Below are 22,773 nucleotides of genomic sequence, written 5' to 3'. Positions count from 1 at the left end.
GCGCTGTCATTCGCAAATTTCTTTTGACAAACACACATAATTACAGGAATTATCCCGCTATTTTGTCATTAGCCTTCACTTTCAATGAGCCAATAATGAAAAGAGAAACAAGAGTCAGAGACAAAGACGGATGTCTTTAGAGGATTTCAAGACACTTTCTCCCCCCACCTCTTAGCCCACACATTCAATTTGCTGTTTTATTAATATTATTAATGTAGTCAAGCTTGAAGCTTTGAAGTTGAGTTTTTTCTTCTGATTGGTATTGTGTGAGCACTGATGGCTCAGCTCAGGGGAAGTCAGAGCGATTTCAAATGCACTTTGTTAGTGCCGTGATGAAAATGGCAGCTCGCCTTTTTAAAGCCGTATATTTGCGAGCGTGATTACGGGGTGTGTGTTCAAATAAATGAAGCCGAAACAATGACACACAATCAGTACTTCATAAACCAGCGAAAGGCCATGGACAGATTAATAAGTGCCTTGTGCACACGCACATGCGCACACACACACACACACACACACACACACACACACACACACACACACACACACACACACACACACACACACACACACACATACACACACACACACATACATGTAGAGGTCTTTTGGAATTACAGATATATGTGACACATTAGACAAGATTTTGTCTGGGACCATTCTGTTTCCCAATGAGCAGGAGAAAGCAGTGATCTCACCATGTAATTTACTGTTGATTTGTGTTTGCACAAATGGAGCCTGATGTCTTTCAACATTAATAAGGGTAATATTTACCCTCTCCTTGTCCTGACAGGCCGTGGCAGTGAGGAACAGTTAGCTTTGTGAAGAGAGAGAAAGACAAGGTACGCTAACAGTTGGAAAGTTGAAGTATCCCTCGTACTGCTGCTCTTGTTGAGCCTGTTAATGTGACAGTAATAACAGTGCAGTAATGGAGGACTATAAATAGCAATGAAGTTGTCAGGGATGGTTTTATGTGAACTGAATGGAGATTGTAAGCTTACACTTTAAGATGCACTCACATTAAAAAGCAAACTTAAGTAAATCAGTAGAAGATATTATACATTATAAGTGTGTTTGTGTCTAATTCCTACTTTGCCTGAACATGGCTTTGCAGGGACTTGCTGTGTGGGCACTAACTGAATATGAGACAATGGGCACAGACTTGCGCCCCCCCCCCCCCTCCTATCTAGAAGCAAGACTCCCAGACTGAAAGAGACACACAATGTCATGGCTTTAATTTTGCATCTCATTGTGCTAGTTTTGAGTCTCTTTGTGGTAGTTATGCTTTCCTTTGTGATCATTTTGCGCCTCTTCCAGGTAGTTTGGCATCTCTTTGTCGTCTTTTGCATTTCTTTGTAGTCATTTGGCATCTCTGTGTGATGTTTTGCATCTAATGTGGTAGTTGTATTTCTTTTGGTGGTGGTTTTAAGTCTCTTTGCTGTGATCTTGTGTCTCTTTGAGGCTGTTTTGCATCATTGCAGTCATTTTTCATCTCAGTGTGCTTGTTTTATGTCACTCTGGTAGTTTTGTGTCTTTGGGACCGTTTTGCATCATTGCAGCCATTTTGCATCTCAGTGTGGTAGTTTTGTATCTCTTGGTAGTGGCTTTGCATCTCTGCGATCTTGTGTGTCTCTTTGTAGTCCTTTTGCATCCCTTTGTATTCATTTTGCATCTCTGTGCGGGGTTTTGCATCTCTGTGCGGGGTTTTGTGTCTTTTTTTGGTATTTTGCATCTCATTGTGGTAGTTTTATGTCTTTGTTGTGGTTTTGAGTCTCTTTGTGGTGATGTTGTGTCTCTTTGTGGCTGTTTTGCATGTTTGCACTCATTTTGCATGTCAGCATGGTCATGAATATCTTTACAATAAAAAGGTAAGCGGCCCTTTTTTTGATACAGTATCTAAGTGCAAATGAAACTGGTGTTTGCCAGTTGACTTGTGTCCCTTTTGTTGCCAGATGCTGATTCTCATGAAGGGAAGGCATGACTATATTTCTTTTACTTCATATACAGTATATGTTTTGCATCAAGGCCACAACTTGCGGCTTTAAATGTTTCCTTCTTTCATAATTCCTAATCTCTCAGGTCAGTACAAACATGCTGTAGGAAAGCTAGTTCAGGTTTCCATAAATTCATCAGCACCACCTTTCCTTTCTAATCTCTTTCTTTAAGTCCTGTGACCTTTCATCATGCTCCCTTCACTGTCTGATCTTCATGTAACGCTATTACATCCAGCACAACAGACTGAATCAGAGGGCTGAAGAGGTTTGAATGCTAAAACTTTATTGAAAAACCCTAAGTAACCCTGAGTAACATGTGATTGTGGCTGGTTACGCTTAGCATGGAAGCACATGCTGGATCGCATTCTCCACCACCTTCTCTATTCCGCAGAAGAAGACACTGTGAAAGAAGACAGGGAGAAAAAAAGAGAAAGCGACTGAGTGAGACATTATAGAAGACAATGTGAATTCATATTTTCCTTAATGTATCAATTTTATTCTACTGTATACGAGGAAGTTTAACAGCACAGTCTCCTATAACTCACTTAGATTATCACTGAGGAATACATCCTAATATTCACAATCTGTGTGGGCTGACAAGCCAAATTAACACAAATAATTCCAAAAATAATAAATTACTCTGGAACTAAAGTTGTTTTCTTACAGTTATATACAGTTTCCATCCAGCACACGCTAACTCTTTCCCCCATCACTGTATTAGTATTTCTTTTGATGGATGCATTGTAATGATATGAAAGTAAAAACCATAAGGAGAAATCTCCAGGATGTACTCTACGTCACCATCACCCCCCAGCCCCTCACCATAGAGAGCACTACCACCAGTCTCTTGCTGCCCTCTAGTGGCTAAAGATAGTCCATGACATACTCTAGCACAGTAGTACAGGGAATTGCTCCAGTTTGACAACTGAAATCCAGCCCAGCTCTGTTCTTCACTTCTTATAAATGTCTACATCTACATCAACCATGTTCTGTTTGTGGTCCTGCAAACCCAACTTTACCACCTAAAAACAACATACTGAACCATGTTTTATCACCTTGGTACTTCATGACCTTTCGTAATTTTAAGAGAACTGCACTTGATGTTGTACTGATGACATGTTCAGTGTTGTAATGTAACAAAGTACTGTACTGAAGTAGATTATTCACGTATCTGTACTTTACTTCGTTATTTATATTTCCGGAAAACGTTTACTCCACTACATTTCCTAAATAAAATCTATACTTTTTCTCCACTACATTTCCTCTCAGCATCTTAGTTACTCGTTACTACAAAATAAAATCAGAAGAAATTTGTTACACTGGAAAAAAGCAGGTTTGGCAAATCATTGCTCCTAGATTGCAAGTTAATGCACGCTCCATTCCAGTTGGTGACCTGATGCCTGTTTGTTGCCAAGCAGCAAAAAAAACAACAACCATAGGCCAAAACTAAAGAAGAAGAGGAGGAAGCATAATGACTGATTGTGTCATGGAAACACCTGCTGCAGGCTCTGCCGCCATGGTAACAGACGATGAACACGTGGTGATACGTCAAGGGGGTAATACGACGTGTGTGGGGGGGGGGGGGGCGTGCACGGTCATGAAAGGCATGTATGATGTGGTCGCTCCGACAGTGTTGTTGTCATTACTTAGAACTCCTCATGGGGGAGACAGAAACTACACACTATAGCTTTAAGACTTTTATGTGACTTTTAAGTGATATTCTAAAAGGTGACTTTAACTTCTACCAAAGTCATTTTCTGGTAAGATACTTGTACTCAAGTTTTGCTTTCAAGTACTTTAAAAAAGACTGGTGTAAGACACAGACAATGACTTCTGTTGAGCTGTAAAATAAATATCCCGGCAGGCCTCTCTCTAAAGCTCTCACTCACCTTTCACACTGCTGTCTGCTATGGAATGCCATTTGATTCAATATTAATTGAATGAATTAATACATTAATAAATAAATATGCCTATGAAATACATCCTAAAATAATTAAATAAATCAAAAAATGAGGCAATACATTTATAAATATATAAATAAATGCAGTCAATATAGCTAAATAAATAAATAGGTTTTACTTTTATTTATTTGGGGGGGCTTTTATTTCATAATGTCACATTCATTTATTTCCCTCTCTAATTATTACCACTTCACCATCCCTCCATAATGTAGTCAGACAGTTATAATACCAATCTGAGCCTGTCAGAGGCAATAACAAGCTCTTTTAGTACTGTAGTGTGTAATACTGCATGTAATACATATCAGAATCACAGCTCAAAATGTACTCTACCAAATGGTTGTCGTAAACAGCATTATATATTATTAACCAGTATCACTTAAAACCATTTCTTTATATCCAAATGTCTTGGAGAATATGGCTGATGATTCACAAGATATTACTGTGAAGGTTCCACTCTTTGTCAACTCACATTAAAGTGTGGGGGCTGCCATCTGACAGCCATGTTTACAGAAAAATCTAACTTACATCTTGTTGTCTTTTCCCCTCTGCAGCTCCACCTTGGATGCACCGTACTTGGGTCTCAAGGGGTTAAGGATGTGGTTGTTCCACCGAAACTTCACCTCTGTAGCATCACCGATGTCCACCTCGGCATCAATCAGCACCTCATAGGTCTGTCCAGGCTTCATTGTACCCCTGGACACAATCACAATAGATCCCAATAAAAACACACTTTTAAAAAAAAACTTTGTCCTTGGATGGCTTTGACAGTGCAATGTGTTGTTCACTATTTCAATATGTTGCAATAATAGAATACTTCATTTAACAAAAGTATTAAAGGCATTGCACTTTCAATGCAGTTACTACATACCTATACTATACAGAAACAATCCAACTACTTTTCCCTTTGTGGTCAACCACTCCAGCAGATCAAATGTCTGTGTCATAACACATATATGCTTTTTTTATTGGTTTCATCTGGTATGTGTATCACTCTTTGCTGTGAAATTTGATCCGTGTGAACAAAAGGCCAAAAGGCAAAATGCAAGGTGCTGAACTGGATTTGGAATTTTCCACTTCGGGGATGTTCAAAGTTGATTTTAAAGGAACAGTTCACCAGTTGCTCAAGCTAGAGTTTGGTGTGAGTGGCCCAGTGTTGGAGATCGACCGTAGAGACACAAAATCAGATTTGAAAAACTCAGAAATGTCTCTTTCCAGAAATCATGACCCAGTTACTGCAGTTAAATATAGGAGCTATTTTCTTATATACTGATGGTGGGTGTAGTTTGGTAGAAGGAAAACACTGGGCAACGCTAAAACAATCTAGATTGACATTTAGCACTACAGGCAAGAGGAAATGTATGTATTTTTGATTTTGAGGTAAACTGTCTCTTTAACAACAAAATCAAATCTCTAAATACATCTTACTATTTAATACATTATTCTGTTTTATGTGAATGCAAGAAGCAAGCCATTGTACAGAGCCCTTTGTCAATCAGCTGCTCCCTCCCCCACATTACATTGCCAGTGCCATCTTAGGGCTGTCAGCCCTCGGTTCATGAGGCAAAAGGCTTCCAGTCCATGGGTGGGGTCTTAAATAGTCTATATCGACGATGTTTCACTTCGTGATTGTTTAGGTGCCACCGCAAATTCCATCAGATGTCCGTCCCCTTCCTCTTTCTTTGTGTTGGCGTTCTAACCTCTGGTGGATTTGTGAGGACTATGGTTAACTGCTCCTCAGATCTCTGCAGGGTAAATCCAGACAGCTAGCTAGACTATCTGTCCAATCTGAGTTTTCTGTTGCACGACTAAAACTACTTTTGAACGTACACATGTTCCACCAAAACAAGTTCCTTCCTGAGACTATTTTGCAGAGGCACCGTGACTCCGTCCGGAGCTTGGCGTTGCCCAACACAATTGTGATTGGTTTGAAGAAATGCCAATAAACCAGAGCACGCTTTTCTCATTCAGGAATGTTGTGTGGACTAGCCAGACCCTCCTCCGCAGCACTGTGGAGGAAGGTCTGGTAATGCAAGACTAAGTCTTGAATGCCATTTGAATTGCCTTACATTACTTGAATTACTTTAGTTTCATTGTGTGCATGCATTACTCTATGCAAAAGTCTATTGACGCATATTGGAGAATTTCTAAATTAACTTCTGTGGTATGTACTGTTATAGGTAGCACAAGCCATCATTATATAAAGTCATTGTGTAATGAGTGACAAAGTGTTTCTGTTGGGAGAGACATGTTGTCAGTGTTCTGGTACAAGAGTTGGTTCTGAGATGTGTATCAGGTGTTTTAGTTGCATCAGTGCATTTGGAAAGTGAGGTTAACTAATGTTCTGAGCTGCATGTCGTTAAAGAAAACTGCTCAAACAGTTCTAAAAAACTGAACTCATTACAAAGAAATGTGTTACCAATTAATAAATAAATAACACCCTAAGAGAAGCGTTAACCCCTCGACAAAAGAAGCAGGTCCACCTCAGCAACTTTACCCCAGTCAGTGATGACACATAGACTAAAACCCCTTGGTGTGTTCCACAGAATTCAATTCAATTTATTTATAGTGTCAAGTCACGACAGGAGTTATTTTAGGACACTTTACAGATAAAGTAGGTCCAGACCACACTCTATTCTTTACAAAGACCCAACTTTGTTATAATGTCCTTACCTATGAAGCTTGTACTCCTCGGTGCTGTCATTGTCTCCAACGAGTGCCACATACATGAAGCCTGGGTTAGGCCAGCTGGGACCATCTAGGGTTACCTTCACTTTGTAGCTGTAACCTAGAAATGGAAAGAAATAGTAGGCAATCGCATTATTTCACCATAACTTTGGCATAATGTCATAACATCTTGATACATGCATCATTTTCCATGGGTGGGGAGAATCAAAGAGCACAGGGAGAAGATATTCAGTCTACCTGCTATATATATATATTGTGGTTGGAGTAAATAACTTGGAAATCAACTTCATATTGCTGGCAAAAAATATCAAACTAATCTATTTTTTGCTGATAATTAAGTTACTTCTGCTTATGTCTGCACTGGTACATTCCAGGAAATAGCCACAGCCTTGCCGTCCATCATTAGTCTGGCAGTGCCAGGCCTATCTCCACAGCGCTGTGTCAGCAGTGGAGAAAAGTTTGGCTGCTCGACTTAACATTCTGGGATGGGGAGGGTGGGGGGGAATGCACTGGCTTGTTTTTTATTCTTTAAATTAATCACAATTGTCTATCCCCGGATGCAATGACGGCAAATAGTGGAGATAGTGGAACGGGAGGAGAATGAATGAAATAGGCGGCCAATGGCAGTCTTTATCCCAACAGTCTACATCTGGTCAGACTACTCCATCATTGACAAAACTCTTGACAAGATTCTGCCCAAATTTGATCTAAAAGGATATAATACGCTTACTGGAGTGGAAAATGGTACCAGCCTATAGACAATTTTGCATGTTATCCTTATGTTGTGGCCAGTGCTCTGTTCTCTTCCGCCATCTCCTGGGGCAGCAGCATCGGAGCCAGCGACACAAACAGACTGAACAAACTGATCAGGAAGGCTGGCTGGGTTATTGGCTGCAAACAGGAGACATTTGAAGCTGTGGTGGAGAGGAGGTTATCTATCATGGATAACCCCGACCACCTTCTCCACCCCACACTGGTCCAAATGCGGAGGACTTTCTCCAAGAGGCCCTGTCAGCTTCGTTGTCGCACGGACCACTGCAAGATATCATTCCTACCACAGGCAATACAACTTTTTAACACTTCATCACTGAGTGTTGGATAAGCAGGGCATGAAATTGACACCCGCCCACCTGCCAAATGCGGGTAACTTTTGTGATTGGCGGGTGAAACTGTCAATCTACCTGCCACATTGGCGGGTAGCCAATGAGAATTGAGTGATTCAGACTCGTAACTATCGGTAAGCAGGGTACGCCGTTGCTTACGGGCCTGGTCCAATCAGGGGCCCGCATCACTGGAAGACACTGATTGACAGCCGGGGCCCCCTATCGCATTTTCAATACTCACACAATCCCAGCAGTCCCACGTGCAGCCACTGACCAAGCGGGAGTGAGAACGGGTAAAGTTAATTTCCTAGTTTCTGATATGAAGACGAGACGTGTGTGTGACTCGAACATCTCACATTTACCAACAAAACGTACAGCGAAAGACCGTGCAAAACATTTCAAACCGTCCTGCCAACCTGTATACATTTTAACATCAATGTACGCTGTGACGTTTATTCACTCTAAAGTCAGCGGCTGCTGTTTCAATCTGTCGGCTCTCTGCAGCGGGCGGAGCTGCTCCGTTTCCCCCGCGACTGATGCGCACACACAATCACACACAAACACACACACACAGACACACACACAAACACACGCACGCACAGACACACACACAAACGCACACGGTGGATGCAGGAAAAAACGCAGATGAGACGTACAGGATGACCTAAATTGAGGACAGCTACGTTATTGTAAGTGCAATGATAAGTTAAAGTCCAATAAACAATGTAAAGATTAACAAGCCACTGACAGTGACAGATATGTTCATATTTGATTCATTCAATACATTCTTAAATCCACCAGCCTTTTTCATATTTTACCAACATTTGCAACATCCTGAGCCTTTTTGGTAAGGTTACTAGAAAATCTCAGCCCAGAGTAATTAATTAATAGTAATAAGTATTATTCTCCCCAAAACAAGTTTCCTTTTTATTTATTTTTTTATTTTTAAGAACTATACAAAAAACATTCATGTGTTATGGTGCGCATTCACCAGTGTTTTGTTGTTGTTGTGGTGCGCGTAGGCTACTCCTGATTTTGTCAGTCATCTCATCTCTTATATGCAGTGGCGTAACGAGCCAACACCGGGCCCCTATGCAGGATTATCAAGGCGGGCCCCCCTACTACAGCACGTGATGATGGCGCAATGTCCACGAGTAGGCTACCATCAATAGGACAGGATAGGATCATAGAGACACAGCAATTCCAGCAAAAAAATACTGGCTGGTAAAAAGTCCCTGTGGCAGGTGGATTTAAAAATCCACCTGCCACAGGGACTGGTGGTCAAAAAGTTAACTTCATGCCCTGTGGATAAGACTCCTGTACATCACAATACTACACTAAGTGCAACTTGCACAAACATAGGTTTTACTTACATCGTTATAAATACTATTTAAGTAGTTGTAGATTTTATTCCCAACTTATATATATATACTTACGTATATACATTTGTACATTCTTTCCTTTGTATTTTTTTATCTTTATTTTTGGAATATTTGTTTGTATTCTATCCTTTTTATTATTTACTATTTCTTGTACATTCTGTATGTGTGCTGTGTGTCTGATATTTTGCTGCTGTGGCACGGAACATTTCCCAATGTGAGATCAATAAAAGTCTATCTATCTATCTATCTATCTATCTACTGAGCTGAAAGTATGAAAAACACAAAAACTGGAGACACTAATTTTTCTCTGGACAGTAATCATATGAAAATGTTTCAGCAGTTCTTCACAGTAAAATCTAAACAGTGAGTTCTTACAACCTATGTGTAAGTAAGTAAGTCACACTTACAAGGAAGGGCAGGGTACTTACGGCCAAAGGGCTCTGAACTGCCCGTGTTCAGGAAGTACTTTGTCTCTGAAATACCATCAGTCACAGTGACCCTGTCAGCATAGTAGCCCATCAGAGGACATGTGTCGTCTCCACATGGGAAACACTTTCCCTGTGGAGACAAGGACATGGTGAGGTGTGAAAAATGAGCTCACCCTGTGAGGGAGTGTGTGAGTCTTTGTCTGTCAATGAATAGTCAGGGAAAAGTGACAACACAAAAAGATTTTTCCCCCTATACGTCTTTAAAATGTTGCAGATTGTCGCCTTATAAATATGAAGGTGGTGAATGGCACTGGTTTTGCAATAAGTTACTGTGTGGGAACAGGCTGACTTTGTGGCTGTAAGCTATGGCCGCAGGAATAACACCAGACAGCGTTTACGAGGTGAACGACAAGGAGGTGCTGTCATCTCTCAACAGGGACATAGTCATATGAGGTCATGCCCGGCGCTCCCCCGGCCTCCTTTGATCGGGACATGTGTACAAAGCAGGGATAAACTGTCATTAACACCAACAGCTGCAGATACAAGCCCTCCCCATGGAAGACATGAGGGAAGCCCATTTACATCGCCCCATCAGCTGCAACAAAAATCCAATTTTGCCGAATCAACTTCTAAAACCAAATAAATGGTTCACAGCCATATCAGTGTCATACAGCAACAGGTGGTAGTCCCGTTCATATGCTGGGATGGTGGAGATATGGGCCCCTTCTCCTTCTGAGTCACTTTTTGAATTGAGGTCATAAGATGCCTCCCAGATCCCTCATCTGTTGCCCGTACCACCAGAAGCTTTGCTGGGATCATTTGAGCTGCTCGAGACACTATTTTTATGTACAAATCCAGCTAACTTTATACAACTCTTTATGCAACTGTAACAGAGACAATAGTTATTATGACAAATGTTATTCACTAACTTCCGTTTGAATCCATTGACCCAAATTAATTTCAGGAGTTTTGTATGGTGACTGGTTGCAAAACTCTACACTTCTCACTAAATGTCTGTTTACACCAGGATTTATAGTAGCACACATAATAATCAATAATTTCAGTGCAATCGCTGCAATTTCTGGATTCTCTTAGTGCAGATCTTTCACATAGAGTTCAACTTTGGTGAACTATGACATGCAAACCATCTTGACAGTGCTGACCTTCGAACTGGAGAGTCCAAATTGGAAGCTTTAATATTACTTGTGTTGCACCATCCAATTTGATATAACCCTGTTCTGTTGGAGTAGGATGTGGCATGATTTGACCTCAGTAACAAGACAGGAGCTGGCTAACCGAGACAGTTAGCAGACAAGCTAGCTTGGCTTGCTTTTGTGACTGGCTACTCCTAGCATGTAACCAGCTAAACAGCATGTTATGGTTACTGGTTAGCTTCCCAGCCACAGTAGCTCTCTAAGTAGCCCTTCATGTAGTCACTACCTAAGTCACTGTGGTTCCAGCACCACCTATTTCTCAAGGACACACGGATGGATTTTGGTGTGACACTTTTTGGTCTGACTAGGCAGGCACTAAGGCTAGATCTGAAAAGTCAAAACATGATGTCCTTTTGCCTTTCCTAACAACCTTTTCTTGCCTTTGAAGAAACATGTCATGAGCTGCAGTATGTAGGCCACATGAACGCAAATACTGCACAAGTTAGAGGTACTTGTGCTTTATTGAAGTATTTGTATATCTCTACACTACATTTTAGAAGGAAGGAGTTTGCCTACAAGTTACTGTACTTTGCAGATAAAGAGTTTACATACTGTACAAAACATCAACTTTCAATTTGATGCATTCATATAGGCCTAAAAATGCTCTATAACAAAAAATGACGCATTACAAGGTGCACCAATGCTATGAAATGGTATACGTACACTTCCTGAGGCCTATGTGCCCACCCCCCCCCACCTCGTTTGAAAGTTTTGTGAACGTCAACATAATGTATTTATATTTTCTTTTGCTAACTTTAGATATTTACACAGTTGACAGACATACAGTATTTAGGATTTACCTTTTCCCTTTTTCCTTTTTTCTCCCATCCCATTGCTCACCAAATGTCTTAAAATGCACATATTTAGATGAAGAAAATAATATGGCCATAACTTAAATGCTTCCAGGTCAACTCATTCAGTTATTTAAAAAGACTTTGAACATGCACCAACCAAACAAGATATCTAAGTCTGTAGAATGCACAATTAACTAATGTCACATTATTTAAAGCTTGCAAAGAAATAACCACTTGGACAGGCACTAGTGGAACTTTAAAACTCTTAGTTAAAAACAAAGACTTACAGCAGCAAAACTGTCCTTGTTAGAGCAGGGGTATGCTACAAAGCCTTGGCGATTAAAAATGCTCTCGCTGTAGTACTTGTAGGCTCGGGCATGGTTGCAGGCATCAAACTTCTTGGTACCTGGCAAAAGGAACAGGTGATGACAGGGAAGATGAGAAGAAGTGAGAGGGACATGGTGTTAAAAGAGGACAAGGTAAGGAGGACTCAGTGAAGAGATATGAATGTAAATTGGAGTCTTGGACCGTCTGACCAGAGTCATTATGGCTGAGCACGAGAAACATCTGGGTGTTTAGGAGACTGAGAAGCGTATGTATTGAAATGTCCTCCTACAATTTTGAATGAAATCAAAATAAGTTTAGGAAGAAGTTTCACTTTTGAAAGTCAGCACACATCACTACGCCGACCTTCTGTAGAAGCTGATTGAAGGAATGAAAGAGGGACGCTGTGTTCACATGCTCCAACAAGTCCTCCACCACTGGAAAACTTAGAAAAAAACTTATTTTGCACAGCTACATGTAAATGGGAAAATTAGTGGAATACTCACTATCATTAGCCACGGAAACAGCTTAGAAGAATATTGTCTTTTTCGGAATAAGGGCAAAAAAAGGAAGATTATGTGTAGTAACCGTAGTCAGTGTCAGGGAGAGACAGACGGAGAAAGAGGTCACAGCCTCTGTTGTTTTCTGTTCCAGAACAGGGCAAACACCAGGTGCTCCAAGACCTCCAGCTATGCAGCCCTGGCTCTGACTCTCCCTCTCTTATCTATAGGATCAAAGGTGGCAGATGTAGCTGTGTCCCCCCCCCCCCCCCCCCCCCACGACCCAGGCATGGCACCAATGCTGCTACTTGAGCCTCGCAACTCAGCGGCACATTTCAAAAGAATCCCGTCGTCATCCATATTAGAAAATATTTGCTCAGATAGGTCCAGCGGGAATAACTCCTGCCTAGGGTTTCTTTACGATTTTTCCATTGGGACAACTCCAATATTCCACAGGACGTCTGCATTGTAAGTTGCATGGTTGAAAACTTAGGACGTATGAGTCATTGTGTTATGTATAGGAGGGGTGCCTGTGACAAAGCCTTTAGACTTGAGAAGACTGGAAGTGTAGTGTGTAGAGTATATCAAAAACGTATATCAAAGGTCACTTTGCAGTCTAATACCACAATATTAGACTCCAATAAAAACCTGCAGTAAATCCTTCCTTCATGAATGCTCTAATGTTGTTTTCTAGAGGGGTGATGATTCCACTGTATGCTCATTTTGGAGGATGGAGATTGTGATGCTGAATTGTAATTCTATTGTTTTATATTTTAACAGAAACACCTCTTTGTGTAATTCAAAATAGTTTAAAGTACCTCAAAGTGCATCCTCTAAAATAATAATGCAGATACTTATCGGGTCCTCTACCAGAGGCCTGGGAGCCTGAGGGTTCTGTGCAGTATCTTAGCTGTTCCTGGAATTAGCTGGAGCCACTGTCCCAGTTTGGGGGTTACAGCCCTGAGTGCTCCGACTACCCCTGGTGGAACCACTGTTGCCTTCACTTTCCACGTCTTCTCTAGCTCCACCTTGGCCCTTGGTATCGGCCGCCCCATGACCAGGATTCGAACCCTGGTCTCAGTGATGTTAACCACTGAGCTATATATATATATATATAGTTTGATATATACAGTACACAGCACACACTCACACACACACACACACACACACACACACACACTGAACTCAAGTTGAACTCAAGTTAAATAATCAGTTCAAAGTCATCTCATGAGTTGTAAAAATGTAAAACGAGCTGAGCTATGATGTGAGTTTGAATCAAAGAATCAATTATTTTAAAGCACAGCAAGTTTCCATCTCGTGTGTGTAAAAAAAACAGGAGGAGAGTTTAGACTCTCAAACAATGCATGCTAGGCAGTCTGCTAAAGTGCTTGAGAGACTTACTTTGATGAGTTAAATAAACTCATCAATACAAACATTCAAGTGATCATTTCAGTTCAAACCTCTTCAAGTCAGTCAACTCTTCAAAACGCTGCTCTAAGTTCCACTTTCTCAGTTAGACCACATGGACATGATACATGGTCCAATAATAGTCAGAATTCTGACAGCAAGTTTATTGAACCAAAAGCACTAGACACAACAAGTCAGGTACTGCAGTCCTTGTTTGGGTGGCAGAATAAATGTGACTATACTAAAATCATCATTGTTAATATTGCATTTCCATTTTGTCTATTAAAATGTTTCGATGTGTGGATTTATCTCACCCTCCCAGATGGCGTCCAGGTCAGAGGGACGGCCTTTGTTGGCGGAGCAGCCGGGCATCAGCTCTCCCCCGTTGGGGTAGAAGTCAATGTGACCCACAGATTGAGACATGCCCAGTCCTGAGAGGAGGGAAACAGAAACCACTTTTTGTACAGAGACAAATGATTTTTTTTTTCAGATTATACTAACATTTGATAAAGGTGATAAAGCCTCAGTCCCCTTATATTCAACTGTATTATAAAACTGACATTGTTTTGAAGAGCACTGAATATATTTCTTCTGTAAGCATTGTCAATCAATCAATCAGACCTCAATTATATAGCACTTTTCATACATGTAAATGTAGCACAAAGTGCATCATACAAAATTTACCCCCACCACTCCCCCCACCCCCACACACACACACACACACACACACACACACACACACACACACACACACACACACACAAACAGACACACATACACACACACACACACAAACAGACACAAACACACACACACACAGACACACACACACACACACACACACACACACACACACACACACACACACACACACACACACACACACACAGATATACACACATAACACAATATTCCTCCCCCCAGCCCTATTCACCCACCTACCCACCCACCACAAAATCGTTCAAAACAGGAACCAAGTTTATACATTAGGACTAGAGTTTTAGAAAGAAGTGAAGACAATTTGAGCCAACCCATTCTCTCTCCCAACTCTGAAAATCCTGACGCTTAATCAGTGTCTCTCAGCGTCACATACCGACGCAAAAATCACCCTTTAATGTCTGTATGGAACGCACCGGGCAGAGCAGCAGCGGTGCTGTAAGATGATGTAGTATTAAAAGCTACAACACAGGACTTTCCCTTTCTTGTCCCGCATGTCACTGAAACCTACATTTTGTAACCCCATCCACCATTTTTTTCCTAAACCTAACTGTCCCGTTCTTGTGCCTCATGTCAGATAAATGTACGTCCCGACCCAGAGCGTCAATAAGAAAAGCCAAGAGTTCCGACCAAGTGCGTCTAAATATGACTCTGATTGATGATTAAGTTTTTTGTGTCAATAACAAACGCAAAAGGCACCTGACCAAGCGTCACTTTTGACATGATGGGAGTGAGAATGCGTTGTTTGAGCAAGTGCTGCCCACTTTGATCTCAGTCATTGGGATCAACAGTGACATGTACCTAGTTTGGACTTGAAAGAAAGTCCATCAGTGTGAATGACATCCACAAAGGCGGCGTCGCTGGTGTCCAGGCGTACGGAGGCATCAGTGTCCTGGAAGTAAGGTTCAGTCGGGTCTAGTCCTGAGCAGCGAGAGAAAGGTGTTAAATCACAGATCACCTTCTGATCCTATTACTGTAGCTCATTTCTAAAAACATTGTTATGAAATAATCAAACATGTACAGGGACACACATAATTGTAGAAACTTAGCTGGGCCATGTGTGATTTTAGGGGTACCAAATATAGTTTAGCACAAGTTTTACATACCAATACACATATATCAATGAACACAAGAATACTCATTCAGTGTTAACCTACATTTTATCTATCACTGCACATGAATAATATCCCCTCTTATGAAAGATATATGAAAATGAAAATGTATTTGCCACAGTTAGAGGGGCCAGAGGGGGGGTCAAGGCTTGATATAACGGGGGCACTGGCCACCCTTGCTCCACAGGGAGTGCCTTACAGATTATTCAATTCAATTCAATTCAATTTTATTTATAGTATCAAATCATAACAAGAGTTATCTCAAGACACTTTAAAGATAGAGTAGGTCTAGACCACACTCTATAATTTACAAAGACCCAACAATTGCAGTAATTCCCACAAGAAAAAGCATTTAGTCAGTGGCGAGGAAAAACTCCCTTTTAGGAAGAAACCTGTGACAGACCCAGGCTCTTGGTAGGCGGTGTCTGATGGTGTTGGGGGTGTGATGAACAGTGGCTATTATAGTCACAATAAAGATAATGGAACAGTGACTAGAAATAGTAGTTGTTGTAGTAGTTCATGGCGTAGCAGGGCACTGCAGGGCGTTACAGGGTGTAGCAGGACATAGCATGATATGAGTAGTAGCAGGTGTACCTGTGATGCGTGCGAGGCCAGCCGTCCTGTTGCCAGCGTCTCCTGCAGCGTGAGCTCCAAGGCTGTGTCCGATAATATGGAACTTATCACTCGTTTGCTTGAAGTTGGCCTGTGTCATGCAACATGTTACATTCAAACCTTCTGTATCTACCATGTTATCATACAAACAAACAGTATGTCCTTCAACCACAGTGTGTACGTGAGAATATCCTCCCAGCTCCCAGTTGTCTGCCTCAGCCCTTTCCCCCCCCCCCGTGTTGTGTAATACGACTCACTGGAGGCAGTGATATGAAAACGCTGGAATACTCCTTTATAGGACACAGTTAGGGGGAAATTCATGTATGCTGTCTTACTTGGAGTCAGATGGAACATAGGTATCAGTTACAGCTGACTTTGTCCACTAGAGACATAGGTCCAGGATGTTTAGCCTAGCTGGGGACAAAGACTGGAGGCAAGTTGAAACTACTATGGAAATTGCTAGCAAAGCAAAAGGAGAAAAAAACATATTGACTGTATCTCTGTACTAGGAATCAGCAGTGGTGGAATGTAACTAAGTTGAGGTTCTTGTACTTTACTTGAGTCTTTTCTTTTCATGCCACTTTCTACTTCTAGAAATATTGTACTTTTTACTCCACTACATTCATCTGTTACAGCTTTAGTTACTAGTTACTTTACACATTAAGATTCCTGCACACAAAACACATGTAGTTTATAAAATCTGATGTTTTATTCTAAAGGAAACTAGCCAACAATATAACGGCTACAAGTCACGCTGAGATGATTAGACCATTAAACACACAACTGGTTGGATCCTTTACACACACTACAATTGTTTTCTAAAATCTTCCTTTACTTTTAATAATTTAACTACATTTTCCTGATGATACTTACAGACTTTTACTTATGTAACATTTTTTAATGCAGTACTTTTACTTGTGACAGAGTATTTTTACAGTGTGTTATTAGTACTTTTACTGAAGTAAAGGATCTGAATACCTCTTCCACCACTGGGAATCAGACAGCAACAAAGCATATTCCCCCAAAATGTCTCTCTCTTTGAGAAGGAATACTCATAGTATAGGCATACCTGCAATATTCGAGTGACAGTTAATGAGGTGCTGTATTTACCTTGAGGAATGTGATCATGAATGCCACCTGGGCCGCCAGCACCCTGGCGTTATTGGCTGCCTGGACATACTGAGTCGTCACACCTTTCTTCCACTCCACAGCAATGCAGTTCACATTCTCCAACTTCAGCATAACCTGGAAACAGCAACACGGTAGTCAACACTAATTATATGAAATTTAGAATTAAATGGTCATTTCACCCAATTTCCAAAAGCGTATTTTCTTACTTACCTGTAGACCCAATCCAACACATTCTCACTCCCATCATGTCAAAAAGTGACGCTTGGTCAGGTGCCTTTGGCGTTTGTTATTGACGCAAAAGTCTCCTTTAGTGTCATATTTAGACGCACTTCACTGAGACTCTTGGCGTCACTTTTTGACGCTCTGGGTCAGGACATACATTTAACTGGCATGCAGCACAAGAACGGGACATGAATCCCGGTCTCCTGGGTGAAAGTCCTGTGTTGTTTGACCCATCCACCCCCCCAACCAACCTTCTTATGCGGATTTTAGGTCTTTCATACTACTACTAACTCTTAATACAACGTGATCTTACAGCGCCGGGGTCAAGCTGCTGCTCTGCCCGGTGCGTTCCATACAGACGCTGAAGGGGGATTTTTGCGTCGGTATCTGACGCTGAGAGACACTGACCCACCAAGCGTCAGCATTCTATGAGATGGGAGTGAGAACTCCTGCGTCCTGTACATACAATTTTACAGCGCTGAGCAAATGGGGACGAGAAACAACTGGATCTACTACATCTAAGATGCATGTTTAATGCTTTCATAGGTCAACACTTTTTCTAACGTTAGCATGGAGAGCTAATTGAGATGAGCAGTGAGATGTTGGTGTTCCTTACGCTAGATTTTGGTTAATCAAAGACGCTAACAAAGCAACACAGTACAGAAAATAAGCACAGCAGTGACGTCAGATAGGTCAGGCGTCCGTGTTGAACTATATATCTTTAAATGTCACAGTTAGCTGAACAGAAATAAACTAGTTTGCAGATTTTACATATCAAATCAATTGTCATCTGTCTACCCAGAAGGGGATTTTGAAATAGCACAATGTCACAGTTAATCAGTCTATAGTACCTCAAGTAAATGAGTACAGAGTTATTCATATAGCACTTTCAAAATTAAAGTTATAAGGTGCTTTACAATAAAAGCATTTAGGATGAAACCTCAAACAGGCAGGACAGTAACAAACCCAAGAGAACAATAGAATGAACAATAGATAACATTAACAAAAGAGCAAAAGCATCAGCTAATTATTTAATTGAAGGAAGGGAATATAAGTGAGTCTTGAGAAGTAATTTACAATGCCAGTTCAATTGAATGATCTAATAGTGACAAGGAAAACTACAATTAGGGGCAAAGTTCACATTTTCAGTAACATACCCACAGCTTATTCTTTTAGGAAGCCTCTTGATCAAACTGTCATTGTGTGTTCTTCACATCTGTCAAAGAACATCCATGAAGGAGTTTTTCAATGTGTGCCTTCTTACCTTACACATCTCCTGTGGCCAGTCCTCATCGCCTTTTTTCAAATAACCAGGAATGATGAATCGAGTCTTTCTCTTCCCGCCGTAGTTTGATGCATGGATGGTTTGGTCAGTCTTGATCTCCTGACAGTTTCAAAAACAAAGATGAATATACTGAAGCTTAAAGGATAGGTTTACAAGTCTGTCTTAACACAAGACTCACATGCCTGTATGTACATTAAAAGCATTATTGGTTGGTGTAATTGTTCTTAGTGGCCACAAAGAGATCCAATCTCATCGAAAGTGATCAGTGACAAAATCCACAGCCACAGTTTTGAACCAAAAAAAAGTTCTAGAGTTGATTTGAGGCTTCAGCAGTCTGAGTTAGACAAGCAAAGTCTTCCAAAGTTTTTTTTAGAACCAGAGTCCCTCTTTGTGTTACACACTGTTTGTTGAAGCACAAAGAGGGAATTGTAATAGTGGGTGAAACCCACTTGATAGGTCTGACTGCTGACGCCTCATGTTGACTCCATCTGAATGTAGGAATGTATCTGTGCTCTGAAAGAGGACTGTGGATTTAGTCCCCCATTACTTACGTTGACATCGCTTTAGATGGGGATCTCTTTGCAGCCAGTACGAACAAGAGGAGAAATTTCATCCACTAATAGCTATTTCAATGTGAGTATTGTTTTAAGATAGACTTGAACAAATGTGAACGTTTTAGTTCAGGTGTCATCATCAACTACATTTTTCCAAGAGGCGAAATTTTTTGAAGCCGACGCTGTCATTGTTTGATATTTACACATATTATATTTATTTACTTGTATCACTGTGAACAGAATCCTAAAAAACATGATAAATCCATCATGATAACTAGATAGGTTAATTACCTAGAAAATGTGGGCCAGGGTTTGACTCCGACCTGCGGCCCTTTGCTGCATGTCATTCCCCCCTCTCTCTCCCCTTTCACGTCTAAGCTGTCCTATCAAATAAAGACCTAAAAAAAAAAAGAGTGTTCTGATTGATGGAAAATGTTTGCAAGAAGAAAGGCCTGTTGTCACAACATAGAACACATTTTTCCTCTTCACATTTTCCGAATTCTTTATTATTCTGCGGGCCGGACTGGAAGCTTTGGCGGGCTGTATGTGGCCACCAGTTGACAATCGCTTAGTCTCACAATGCCAGACCTTCCTCCAAGGCGCTGCGGAGGAGGGTCTGGCTAGTCTACACATCATTCTGGGATGGGAGAAAAACTTGCTCGGGTTTATTGGCATTTCTTTAAACCAATCACGGTGCCTCTGCTAAATAGCCTCAGGAAGGAACTTGTTTTGGTGGAACATGTGTACGTTCAAAAGTAGTTTTAGTCGTGCAACAGAAAACTCAGATTGGACAGATAGTCTAGCTAGCTGTCTGGATTTACCCTGCAGAGATCTGAGGAGCAGTTAACCATAGTCCTCACAAATCCACCAGAGGTTAGAACGCCAACACAAAGACTGAGGAAGGGGACGGACATCTGCAAAGAGACATGCTTTCAGCAGAATTTCCTGTAACCAAGCCAAATCAAATAAAGCCTTCTCTTGCCTGGTAGTAGCGGTTCTTCTGGGTGAAGAGGAGGAAGCGGGTGCCGATCTGGTCGGGATGCCAGGGCAGGACGGAGACTGGTCTCTGATCAGTGCCCCCCCAGGGAGGCAGGTCGTTAAAGCAGCCCAGCTCATTAAAACAGACCTCGGCCGCTGTGGACATGGAGAACACACCACCATCACTCTCCCAGTTTTGATATTTCTGTTAAAAAATATTATTTCAATTTACTAAGTTTTGGAGCTTTCTAGCTGAATTTTTATTTCATTTTGTATTTGACCTTTATTCAACCAGGAAAAGACTCATTGAAATTAACAATCTCTTTTTCAAGAGTGTCCTGGCCAAGACAGGCAGCAGTACAACAGTACAAGGCCGTAACTTTGGGTTCAACATTGGGGGGGTTGAGATCTCCAACTATTTTGCGTGGCAGTTTGTTTCATCATTGGGGGAACAAATTCTAACCCCCCCTCCCCCCATTTTTTTTGAAATTGTGAATTTTTCGGTGTCAATGTATGGTGCTAATGTCTTCATTTATGTAATGTTATTATTGTTTAAAACTTTCCGCATATTCAAATCATCACACCTGTTCCAGGATGTTTTTTTTAAATGGTTAGTATTTTTCATTCATCATTAGGATAAGATATTTAAGGGGGGTTGCACTGGCCAGTATTGATTATTCCCCCCTGTAAATTATGCCTATGGTACAATCACACATACACACAAACACAAACCACACACAAACATTAAAAACATAAAACAACTGAATCAGCAAATTTTTCAAAGTCGACCACAGTCCTAAACACATCAGGCAAAACATCTACAGCCAGATGTGGCTGCCTCCAAGTCAATCAACATCCTCTTAAAAGCGACCAATGAGAGCAGCTCGTTAAGTTTCATGGTTTTCTGTAACTTGTTCCATGTAGAGGGAGCAGCCTTTTTCCCCAGTTCAGTTCTAACCTTTGGAACAGACAGAAGGAAAAGATCCTGGGAACGAAGATTGTAAGTCCCAATACTATTTACACTGATATAAGTCAGGTGAACCTTAAATAAAGGTTGCAAACATTGCACATCGGCAACGGGAAGTCCAAAAGGATTCATCACATTTTCAAGCTTTCTAGGCTGTAAATGTGCTACAAACAGACCTCTGAACTTGTAGTAAAGTTATTTTGCCATTTCAGTAAAACTGAATCCAGAAACTAAAGTCAACTTACCATATGCTGTGCCAATAAGGAAGCAGAACAGACTCCAAATGTGTGACATCTGTGAACATAAAGTCCGATGAGAATGTCTGATTGTGGAGAAGTGAAACATAGACGGGAACAGGATCATGCTGTGTACTTACCTTGAGGCCAGACAAGAAGGTAGTGAACCAACTCTGCACTATACTTTAAATACCCCAGCCAGATGCCTTTTTGCCCACGTAAGAGTGGGAAACACACAGGTGAAAAACAGACATTCAACAGGTCAAGAAAAGGTCATTTAATAGTTAACGTTTGTGCCTACTTGATGCCTTCATGTGCGGTCCAGAATTCGAAGTCTGCAGGAATAATCTTAGTGATCAACACAGCTTAGGTATACAGAGCACACAGTCGGCCTCGCAGTGAACCAGCTGATATCAGCACTGTGAAAACAAGAAAAGACGTGTCAGAGTTTGGATATACAGACGGTACATTCAGCTCTGATTCACCTTCTCAGGTGGAGAGTAGAGTTTAGCTACATTTTACCTGAGAAACATTCATGTTTGGGAGGTCATTTCTAAATACACATAGTAACTACATGCAGGTATGGAAAATAGCGACTGAGTTGTGTAGCACCATAACATTTTTTGAACTCTTTTTAAAATAATTTGTTCATACTTTCAACAGAAAAAAAAACAAAATGAGCAGAGAAAAAAAATCCCTAGCTCTCCAAACCTATACATCACCCCGACTCAGACAGATACAACCAGACAGTACACATCTGACTGACTAATCATTTACCAGGTAACCACATATATAGAGAAGAGAAAAGGTGTGGGTGTAGCAACCAAACTATTTACAACATGTAGAAACGTTTTCATAGACTTCTGTTTGGACAATTACTCCCCCTCTAATAACTAGGGGTGGGCTGAAAAATCCATGCAGCATAGTATCAGGATATTTTCCGTGGCAATACTGTATCGATACACAGACGCCAAGTATGGATCTATTATTATATGTGTGTTGGTCAGTTTCCCTACTCGTCTTTAAAAGCCTGGAGATGATGGCAAACATTTTGAACAGAAACAGTATATTTGGTCAGTGTTTGTCGACACAGCATGAGTTTGTAACGATGACGGGTCTGGGCAAGGGTGTAACTTTGGTTTGAGAAGTGTGGGGGGGGGACACACA

The 22,773-nt window shown here is 41.1% G+C and overlaps 1 protein-coding gene and 1 long non-coding RNA gene across 4 annotated transcripts; one reads left to right on the top strand and one right to left on the bottom strand.

Moving 5' to 3' along the window:
- The first annotated feature begins 1,026 nt into the window (after nt 1-1,026).
- Nucleotides 1,027-21,433, top strand: LOC118495407. Its single transcript, XR_004897801.1, has 3 exons — nt 1,027-1,037; nt 4,172-4,174; nt 21,337-21,433. It is a non-coding gene; the product is annotated as an uncharacterized LOC118495407 (long non-coding RNA).
- On the bottom strand, nt 2,257-22,042 carry LOC116050382 (inactive pancreatic lipase-related protein 1-like). Of its 3 annotated transcripts, XM_036002859.1 has the most exons (14): nt 21,908-22,042; nt 21,747-21,812; nt 21,616-21,664; nt 20,408-20,559; nt 18,851-18,970; nt 17,344-17,478; nt 16,216-16,324; nt 15,311-15,430; nt 14,107-14,223; nt 11,849-11,967; nt 9,554-9,683; nt 6,626-6,740; nt 4,481-4,648; nt 2,257-2,394 (listed from the first exon to the last, which is right to left on the bottom strand). In XM_036002859.1, exons 3-14 carry the CDS (start codon nt 21,662-21,664, stop codon nt 2,331-2,333), a joined length of 1,398 nt encoding a protein of 465 aa, XP_035858752.1. In that variant the 5' UTR covers nt 21,747-21,812; nt 21,908-22,042; the 3' UTR covers nt 2,257-2,330. The 3 variants fall into 3 exon arrangements, with proteins under 3 accessions (XP_035858752.1, XP_031156262.1, XP_035858753.1); XM_031300402.2 differs by having other exon boundaries at nt 21,747-22,039; XM_036002860.1 differs by lacking the exon at nt 21,747-21,812 and having other exon boundaries at nt 21,908-22,039.
- Nucleotides 22,043-22,773: the final 731 nt, after the last annotated feature.

The sequence above is a fragment of the Sander lucioperca genome, chromosome 7 (assembly GCF_008315115.2).
Source record: "Sander lucioperca isolate FBNREF2018 chromosome 7, SLUC_FBN_1.2, whole genome shotgun sequence".
Lineage (NCBI taxonomy): Eukaryota > Metazoa > Chordata > Actinopteri > Perciformes > Percidae > Sander > Sander lucioperca.
Note: the sequence above shows the minus strand (reverse complement) of the source record. Positions and strands in the feature narration are given on the sequence as shown.

What these genes read in the sequence shown, in the direction of transcription:
- LOC116050382 (XM_036002859.1), bottom strand. Translation starts at nt 21,664, where the DNA reads ATGTCACACATTTGGAGTCTGTTCTGCTTCCTTATTGGCACAGCATAT. An exon ending in GGCCACAGGAGATGTGTAAG is followed by an intron (nt 17,479 to 18,850) that starts GTAAGAAGGCAC and finishes TGCTGTTTCCAG; the next exon opens with GTTATGCTGAAGTTGGAGAA. An exon ending in ACAAGGACAGTTTTGCTGCT is followed by an intron (nt 9,684 to 11,848) that starts GTAAGTCTTTGT and finishes TTGTCTCCACAG; the next exon opens with GGAAAGTGTTTCCCATGTGG.